Here is a 10,439-nt window from a genome sequence, read left to right on the forward strand (position 1 = left end):
ACACACACATACACACACACATACACACACACATACACACACACACATACACACACACATACACACACACACATACACACACATACACACACACATACACACACACATACACACACACACATACACACACACACATACACACACATACACACACACACACACGGGGATTTACAGATGAAAACACATCTGTGAGAAATATAAAATGTCGGATATGGATGTCTAAGGATCTTGACTCAGACAATAAAACTGTGTATGTGTGTGGGTTTCTGTTTGTTGTTTGTTTTGTTGTCTTTGTTTTTGCTTTTTTTTTTAAAAAAAAAAAGACTGTTAGAGAAATTTGGACACTGACTGCATATTTGCTAATGTGAATTAGGGTTTTTTAAATTTTATGTACAAAAGTGTTTTGCCTACATGCATTTCTATGTGAGGGAGTATTTATAGATGAGATTGTACAATGTGTAGGATTTGATCACAAATAGCTTGTTAGATAGCAAGTGAGCAAAGCCATCCACAAAATAAAACTTGTTATATGAGCCAATAATGGCTCACACTGTCTGTCAAGTAAGGAGGGTTCAGAATATTGTTTCCCTAAGAAAGGCGTTCCAGGGTATAACCATCTCAAGTCACAGTGCTTCTTTCTCTTTGATGACTAGATCAAGGCTGAAGTAGGATCTCCTAGCTGGGAAAAAGACGTGACCATGCTTTTCATTATTTTCCTTTACACAAATACATGGAATAATTTGAGCACGAATACAGTAAGCCCTAAAAAGAGCACGTCTCCCCAGTAGGAATGTGAACCGATCTTTGTATCCCTGAAGCTGGGTGCTAACTGTTCTTCCTTCTCCCCAGGTCAGTGAAGGGCTGATACTGTACCAGCATGTGGACCTGGAGAACACAGGGTGGGCTTCAGAAGACACTTTCATGTTCACGGCCTCCTCCCCTCCTGCGGCCCTGGGTCCGGAGGAGTTCCGAATTACCATTTCATATGAAACAAATGAGCCAGGCAGACAGAGCTGGCTGCTTGCAAATGCAGGTACTATTGCTGTTAATTCAGCTGGCTGAGAAGAAGACCATGGCCATAATTTAAAGCAAGATTTAATTAAATATGGGGCTCTGGCTAGATTCGTGCCCAGCTTCCTGGGAAAAGGCCCTGAGTCAGGTTTTGCAAGGGCTTAAGAAGGAAAACCTGTAATTTATTGTGTTTCTCATCAGGTCCAACCAGGGGCAAGCATCCGTCCTGAGGTATTTCCTACTTACATCCCTCCCACTTGTGATCAAGCACATCCAGTGCACACGAGTCAAACAAACTTGTTGAGGGGAGTGAAAACACATGGCTTATTACCTCCCATAAACAACAGCCTCCAGCATTCCAAGGGCTTGCGGATCAGAGGCATTTTTGCTTCATGGATCTCTATGGCACAGTAATTAAAACTTAAAATGTAACTTTGGCTCTCACACCACCAAGCTATGGCCAGCCAGTGCTTTGTGTGTTGTAGAAGAGAGAAAATAATCTTTGGATCTTACCATATACCATTCTCTTCAGCAAGACAGACCCAGACAGCCAATGGCAGTTACTCTGCAGGCCCTCACGTGTTTCCTGTCATGAGCCAAAATGATGAGGAGTGAGTTTGGCTGTAAAGAACGGGAGCTTTATCATGCCCGTGACTGAAAGTTGTTGGTAAAAATGAAAATGACAAATGGAAAAGAATTATTAAAAAGCTGTGCCTGTCTCCATAGCCAGAGAAATTCAGCCATCGGTTAACTTAGGAAATTAATATCTGATAAACGAGCGTGCAGGTTTTAACGCTTGCTTGCCTGCCGGGTTGACTTAATGGATGTTAGCATTCATTTCCCGTCATTCCCCTCCCCGGCTTCCTCCCGGTGCCCTTCCTCTGCTCAGCCATTTCCCTTCTTTCCTCGGTTTCGTTCCCACCTCTGCCTTCTTGCCACATGTATGCAATCCTCTCCACTTCCCATCTCCCTTCAGGTGATCCCTTTTGTACTGTCACGACCTCCAAATGCACATGAACACACTCACGCATACATGCACACATGCATAAATCTTGATTCTTCGAGTAAGAGAAAGCATGCAACGTTTGTCTTTCTGAATTTCACTTATTTAACCTAACAAAATCATCTCCAATTACATTCATTTTCCTCAAAATGTCATGATTCCTTTCTTCCTTAAGACAGTGTAGGATTCCACTGGACATATGTACCATATCTTCTTTATCGTTGACGTGTTAATGGACATCTAGGCTGTTCTTATGTCCTGTCTGCTCTGAATAATGCAGCAGTAAACACAGATGTGCAGGCATCTCTGTGCAATGCTAAGAGTGCTAGGATTATACACCCAAGGGTGCATACCTGGGGTGTGTCGTAGTCTCTTCGAGGGACCTCTGTTTGGCTTCCATAGAGATGTGTTTAAGTTTTATTTTTCATATGCCACTTCAGGTGCTCGCACAACCTGTGTGTTTAGAATAATCCACTGAGAGGTGCCCTTGGGAGAGAAAGCTTTGTGGCCTTCATCTGCAATGTCGGATTAAACGTCTCTTTGTTGTTTAACTGTTTCAATAGGCGCCTCTGTCAAGGAGGGAGGTGAAGTCCTCATTGACCGATCTAAGTTAGATGCATCTAACCTCTTACTTCGGCTGCCCCAGCCTCAGCGTTCATCCCATGAAATCTGGTTCCAGGTTACAGCCCTTCCTTGCCATGGGACCATTATGGTTGGAGAAAGAAACATTACCACGGGAAACCCCTACTTCTCCCAGCGTACAGTAAATGCACTGGGAGTCACATATCTTCACGATGACTCTGAATCATTGGCTGATAATTTTACCTTTGCAGTTTGGCCAAACCCAAAGAGCGTGGCCACCAGCAAACCGGAAGCTGACTTTCTGGAAGAGATGTTCAACATTACCATCACCCCCGTGAATGATCAGCCTCCAGAACTGAAGACCAAAGGGCTTCAGTTGAGAGTTCTCCAGGGCAGCAGGTTGGTTGTGGGACCTGAGATCCTAAAAGTAGATGATCTAGACAGTCCTCCGAGTGAAATCCAATACATGATCGTCCGTCATCCCAACAACGGCTTTTTAGCAATGGCTCATGATCTAGATACCACAGCTCACCATTTTACACAGGCTGACATCAATAACGCTCAGGTGTGGTTCATACAAGATGGAAGCCCGTCCTCCGGAGCGTTTTACTTTAGTGTGACTGATGGTGAACACCGCCCTCTCTACAAGCTCTTCCACCTGGATGTCATCCCCATCTCCATCACTCTTGTGAACCTCACAGACCTGCTTCTCCCACAAGGCCAGACCACTGTCTCCATCACCAATGCTCACCTCTCTGCAGTGACCAATGGAAGGAGCCTTCAGATCATCTACAGGATGACACAACCCCTCCAAAATGGCCACTTGCTGATCGACGACAAGGTGGTCACCAGCTTTGGCCAGGAGGATTTGGATTCAGAAAGGCTCTCCTACCACATGACCAATCTCACAGCCTCGGGAGATCGGCTGCAGTTCTCAGTCTTTACAGCGGAGAGCAACTTGACAGAACAGACACTGGGCATCAGAGTGTGGCCTTTATTGCGGGTGACGCGGAACCTGAGAGTGGCCAACAGAACACCTCATCGGCTGCAGAGAGGGGATCTAGATGCAACTGAGCTAGCTAACAGGACCAGTAGTGACCCCACATTTGCAGTGATACAACCTCCTACTCTTGGACGACTTGTCCGAAGAGCAGCTGACAGCCCTGTGATGGAAGAGATCGCTCGGTTCACCCAGAGAGACGTCAACCGAGGTCAGCTGGTGCTTGAGCCACGTGCTAATCTGACAGGCACTGGTACGCTGAACGACTCCTTCACCTTCTTGCTCAGTGCAGACGGTGTGCAGCCAGCTACAGGTTGTCTGGCCTTTACCATAGTGCCGCCAGACCCCTTACCATTACAGACATTTACACCGGATATGCCTTTATTCATCACTGCAGAGAGCTTCGTGGCCTCAGTTTTCTCTCAGAAAAAACTTATGACTTCCATTTTAACACAGACAGAAACCCCAGGGAATCTGACCCAGAGCAAATGGCAGGGGACGGATGCCTGGGGACAGCCCAATGGCAAAGAACCAAATGTGGATGGCAAGGTCTCCCCCACCAAGGTCATCTGGCCACATGCTGCCACCAAAGTTGTTTCTGAAGGAGTCATACGACCCCGAGATAGCAGTTACCCTCTGGTGGTCATCATACCCCTGGCTGCTGTGTTCCTTCTCCTGATGGTGACTGTGGTGGCCCTGTGTGTCTGGCTGCTGAGCCAAAAGGAGAAAAAGGCTAACCCTCTTATCCAGCCCAAGACCAACCTCGAATCCCCATCCCCCTGTGGAGTGGAGGGGAGTAGAGCCGTTCCCACCGTCAAGGTCACTCCCCTGATAAGAAGTTCCAGCAGCCTAGCTACCAGTCTGTTCCTGCTCCCTGAGTATGCTCAGAAGGCCTCCTTGGGGACTGAGCCTGTAGAGAAATGTACTCCCTGGGAGGCATGGCTGAACCTGGATCCTGACATGGCCAAGCTCTGTCGACAAACCAACCCAGCGCTGAAACACAACCAGTACTGGGTATAAATGGGAACCCACCCCCTCTCCCACCGCTCTCTCCCACTCCCTTCCTCCCATCCTGTGTCTCCCTCTCCCCCATCTCTCTTCCTGTCTCCCCCATCTCTGTTACCGACTGCTTACGGTGTACAGGTACGAAGAGCCGGACTGGACTATAATGGTGAACGAATGCTTATTGAATCAAGGAAGGCTGCCCTAACTAAACAAGGCTCAGTCGCTCCTGGGGTTCCACAGTGGCCCTTTTTCTGGACTTGGCATTCTCAAGACATACGTTTCTGTTAAGGATTAAGCTCTTTACTAAGGTGCTATTGATCATTTGGACCCAATGGGAAGCCAAAGCATTAACCTGGGGCTTGGAGTTAAAGAGGGAGGGTTGGTTGCTCTTCATGGAAGCGTCACTCTCTTGGTGAGTCAGCAGGAAGTGCCCGTCCTGTCTCCACAGACGATGTCATTTGTCACATCAGTGAGTGTGTTTGTGTAATGTGTCACCTTTTCCACTGTGGAGTCTTCTAGGGTTGGCTTCCGCATGCAATAAATGCCTTGTTCAGGTCGCGGGGCAGTCTGACCTCCTTTGAGGACAGTCATTGAATACATTGTGTTTCAGCAAGAAGCTTTGTCATTCTGATCTGGAAAGTCAAGAAATGTTATTTGAAGCCCTGAGGGGTAGAGAGGCGTGTTAAAAACTTTTTAAAAAAGTGATGTCTTACTGTGGTATCCTTCTACAATAAATTGAAATAATTACAAATATGTATTTGAGTTGTCTACTTGCCCCATGGCCAACATTAATTTCTGTAACTAAAAAATGAAGCTTTTAGTACTTATTTTAGAATGTCATGAGCTGCAGAATATAGTGCACCCACAAGTGATTTAGGTTGAAGCAGGCAAACGTTTTCTGTAAAGAGTAATGTGGTAAAGATTTTAGGTTTGGGAACCACACATGGTCTCTGCCATTTGTTTTTCTTTCGTTTGTCTTTCTTAAAACATGGTTTGTTTTAAGAAAATGTAAAGAAAAAAATTCTTCGCTCTTAAATTTAGCCCCATAGACTACGTCATTTGCCAGTCTTTGGTTTAGGCAATAGAGGTGTATTGAATTATGACGGTTAGTGAGCCTTTTCGAAGTTAGCATTTCAAAGTGGGCTCTGGAACTCCTCCCATTGTTTTCAAGGCCAGGAGCTCTTTAGTCTTCTACACTTCGTCGTCCTCAGGCTCCCTGTGATTGTGAGATGGCAGCCAAAGTGTCCAGCAGAGTGAACATATTCAAGGCACAATCACACAACATACGGCTTCTTGTTAGACTCATTTTATTTATTATTTATCTTACCATAAGGAGTGGAGTGTTCTCCCCATTTTACTCACTTTTATGCCTCAATGTCTAAACTAGGTAACATCCTTCCTAGCCTCCCGCCCAACCACCAGCAGAGGGAATGGGAATCTCATGACCTCTCCTGAGGTCACTGATCTGCCCACTGTGGATTTAGAGAAAGATAAAGAAATCACTATTAGGGAGACAGCAATAGGAACTATTAAAATATTCTTCAGGTATTGTAATACTTAAGAAACCAAGGTACTGGTTTTTTAAATAGGCACCTGCCACGTTTTTACGTTTAATGGTTTTCTTAAAGCTGGAGCTCATGTTTCAGAGATAAGACTATCACCAGTTTTAGGACAAAAGTCCTGGGTCCGGGAGTCCCAACAGACAGAGCTGAGCCACTTGTTCCAGTACATCAGCTAAAGAGGGAAACAAAGCTGGGGGGGGGGGGGGGTGGGAGGGCACATGCCTGCAGTCCCAGCACTTGGGAGGTCAAGGCAGGAGGATCACTGAAGTTTTGAGGCCAACTTAGGCTACTGGCAAATTCCAGGCCAGCTTGTGTTATAATAACAACCAAACAACAACCAAACAAGCAAACAGAAACAAAACCAGATAGCACACAGATGAGGCAGAGAAAGATCTAGTCAGCATGGTCACACTGGAAGAGTGGGTTGTTGTGTGAGATTTTGATGGCATTCTGATAATAAAGCTTGCTTTGCATCAGAGGGTAGAGTTAGCCATCTGCTGACCAAAATTAACCATAGAGGTTTTGGAGGACTGAGGACAGATAGAAAGACAGGAAGTAGTAAGGCAGGGCTTAGAGAGGATCTCAGTCCTTTTGGATGGAGTAACAGAAGAGACGGGAGGTCACTGGTTGCTTCTCCACGGCTTCTCTGATCTTTCAGGTTCTTACTCTGATATCTGATTCCCGATTTTTTTTATTGATAAAGAATAATTAGATAAATGCATCAACTGACAAAGGGGATGGGGGATACCCATCTCCAAGTCTGTCTTCGTGGTTTAAACAGAAGAATTGAGGCAGGTGACAAGAAGCCTGTAGTGTTGCTTGAAGTGTGGTCTGGTTGCTCTCACTTCTGCTTCCACAAGCAGATTTCAGGACAGCCTTAGCGCTTGAGGGACAATCTGGTTCCCACGCGATGTTTGCTGCTGCTGCTGCTGCTGCTGCTGCTGCTGCTGCTTCTGTTCTGGAATGTTGTGTCAGCAGAGGCCTGCTGTTCCCGGAATGCAAGGGGACTGCAGGTTTGAGGCAGCCACTGGAGACTTTGAGGCATCTTCTGAAGGGTCTGGAAATGGACATTGTAAAAAGCTGATCATATGGTCCCCCAGGCTTTCATCTCTGAGTTCAGTTGCTAGCCAGGATTACATACTGAGACCCTGTCTCGAAAATAGATCCTAGACTCTCTTTCTATGTCTTCAGCCTTGAAGGCGAGAGAGATGGGAAAGCATTTGGCATTTAGACAGTATCTGAGTGGTCAACATGCCTATGGGTAGAGTTAAGCAGGAATCTGACCCACCCATGGTTTTAAGATAAGGGACAGATGCAAAGTGAAGGAAGTGGGGACGTGGTGGCATCTTTACTCTTTATTACCTGTGAGCCTGAGTGAGGGGCCAGCATTTTTTAGAAAAGTGATTTCTGAGTCCCTGTTACAGAAAGATGGGGCTGTGTGAGGGGAGAGGTGTTCCCAGGGTATTGGACAATGGTTGCTGAGGGGGGTACTTTTTGTGTTCAGTCAGTAGAGGCCAAGGATGCTGTCACTGCCAAACATCCACCCATTGCCTACCCTAAGCAGAGAATCCTCTGGGTCCAGTCCCAGGTGTCAGTTTGCTGAGACTGAGGAATGCCAGGGGAGCCGTCATGAAGCAGCATCTTGTTCACCCAAGGGAGGATTCGTGGACTCATTACTAAGTCTAAGGAAAAAGTATGTTCCGAAAACAGAATGGAGGGGTGAAAACGCCATGGCGTGTTTACAACCCTGACTAATGGCATGCACAGACAGTCTTTTTAAAAGGATACATCAAAACCAAAACCCTACAGCCAAATTATTTCTATTCTTTATTCGTTTAAGGAAAACATCATACCTTTTACTAACAATAGAACACATCCAGAGGACAAAAACCACAGGGTAAAGGTGAGGTCAAAGTGTGCTGAGAGCCTGTGAGCCTCCGTTAGACTTCATATGGAAAATGCTCTGGTCTCACCTTCCCTCCCTGCCCGATCTTCAGTGCTGCTTCGGAAACAATTTCCCAGTCTACAGACCAAGCCACAGCATGGCACATCTGGGCACAGAGACAACTGTGGCGGGCTTCTCGACCAGCGAGGAAGAACGACCACCACACGAGGATTCTTCTCAGATCACGCTTTAATGGAGTGCCTCTTGGTTGAGAGAAAACATGAAGCGAAGGGGGAAGCGAGGGGCAGAAAGCAAGGGAGAGCAGGAAGCGAGAAGGGGGAAGCGAGAGACCCCGAGAGCACCAAGGCAGCTGCTTATATAGGGAATTGGCACATGGGTCGCCCTGTGATTGGCTGCCATCATCAGCTGACATCAGACTGCGTCGGGATAGGCCCAGGGACCGTTATCCACCGTGCATGCGGGAAGCGGGGGACACGCAGCTCTCAAAGGCATAGCCAAATATGGAGTTGTTTATAACCAACAAGACAGGGTGTCGGCGCCATCTTGTAATGGCGATCTTGTCCAGCTCGCTACAGACAACCACTTATGTCTTGGTTCCATCCTTGCCTTTTATCACTGGCCATGAAAACTAATGTTTCTCTAGCTATTGTTAGGCTCGGAGCCTGGGCCCTGGCAGTGCTAACAAGTGGGACTGAGCCACCTGCTCTCAGTAGGCCAATTAAAGACTCAGAGTAATAGGGAAAAAAGGCAGAAAAAGTTGTATCCAGTGTGGCCATGTTGGGAAGGGAAACAAGGAGGTCCAGTGACACAAGCAGTCCATCTTTAGGTCCTGACATATGAGATACAGGCCTAAACAGAAGCCATGAGCTACCATCCAACATCGACACCACTACCCCCACCCCCATTGTTTATGGAACCACTCTCTCCTGCAACTGGTCTGATAGGTTGTGAGAACTAAGAAATCTCTGAGAGGGATGCTCCCCTCTAAGAGGATGCTATCCTCTGGGAGGATGCTCCCCTTTGAGAGGGATGCTCTCCTCTGGGAGGGATGCTATCCTCTGGGAGGGATGCTCCCCTCTAGAGGATGCTATCCTCTGGGAGGATGCTCCCCTTTGAGAGGGATGCTCTCCTCTGGGAAGGATGTTTCTCTCTGGGAGAATGCTCCCCTTTGACTTATGCCAGGATTTGGCCTTTTCCTTTTCCTAGCATGAGTTTCCTGGACAAATGTCCAGTTGCTGGGGATATGTTGTTTAAAGGGCAGGTGGGCACAAATGTCTCCTTACGATAGCTATCCCTGCCAGGGCTGTTACATTAATACTCTCCTTCCGAAAGTTCTTTCCTCCCATGTTCCCATATTCCTCACTCATAAACTGCCCCTCCCTAGCATTTTTGTCTTAGGAAGAAGGAAAATGAAGAACCTTTATCCAGGGTTGATTTAGATCTAATTCAGAATTGTTCTTAGCCCCCATCTAACTCAAGCACTCAGAGCCATGAGGCCACATGCAGCACACACAAGGCCGAGGCTCAGGAACATCTGCATGCATTAGATGGGCTTCTCTCCCCCTTGACCACTCAATGCTTTCTTTTTGTTGGACGAGCCAGATGTCCTCGGCTCACCCAGCCCGTTGGCTGCTGCCTTGCCCGGGCCATAAGCTCTTTGCAGCTAGGCTTGCCAGCCTGGCCAAAGCAGACTCTGCTCCTCAACCCTGCCTGCTAATTCTGCAATTCCAACCACAGTTTGTGTCCCCGTTGGAAAGAGACACAGAGATGCTTAGTGCAATAGCTCAGGTTCTTGTTCACAGGCATGCCTGCTAGAGCAAGGCCGGTGTGAGATGCAGATGTCAAAGTTCATTGATTAACCAAGTAATTAATACAGGCTTTGGAAAGTTTTTTTCCTTCCCTTCCAGGGGCTCTGGAGCCGTCTGGTTTGCAGATGGAGTCAATTAAAAAGAAACAATGTCTACCATTTGGTGCTGGCTCAAAGAAAGCATAAAATAAAGCGGTTTTTTGGCAAGGCCTTGTTCAGCATTAAAAATTGAAGTTCTGAGAATGGAAAATCAGTTGAAATGGCTCCCCCCACAGGAAGGTTATAACTGAATAATTTCAGCTCCATCATGACGAGTCTAATACTTCTTTAAAAGCCTGTGGGCAGTTAGTAAGTATGCACTGAGGCAAATAGCAGAAGAACGGCTGATTTCTGCTTGATAGGAGATTCCGGGATGGGAGGGCAATGGAAGGCTTTTCCTATTTTTTCTATCTTTTCTTTTTATCTTGCTTCTCCCCCCATACCCCACCTCCATCCCAGCTCAACCTCCCACAAATATCTTTTCCTAACAAGGCCATGATAGATTCTAACCATTAGGCATCCCC

The 10,439-nt window shown here is 46.7% G+C and overlaps 1 protein-coding gene across 1 annotated transcript in view; it reads left to right on the plus strand.

The window, feature by feature from the left end:
* Positions 1-5,348, plus strand: part of LOC106143725 (chondroitin sulfate proteoglycan 4-like) — a 57,555-nt gene extending 52,207 nt beyond the window's left edge. Inside the window, 2 exon segments of the mRNA XM_013349784.2 lie at positions 850-1,033; positions 2,578-5,348. Of these exon segments, the coding sequence (XP_013205238.2) occupies positions 850-1,033; positions 2,578-4,616 (2,223 nt within the window). The 3' untranslated portion in view covers positions 4,617-5,348.
* The last annotated feature ends 5,091 nt before the right edge of the window (positions 5,349-10,439 follow it).

This window comes from Microtus ochrogaster, chromosome 19 (assembly GCF_000317375.1).
Source record: "Microtus ochrogaster isolate Prairie Vole_2 chromosome 19, MicOch1.0, whole genome shotgun sequence".
Classification (NCBI taxonomy): Eukaryota; Metazoa; Chordata; class Mammalia; order Rodentia; family Cricetidae; genus Microtus; species Microtus ochrogaster.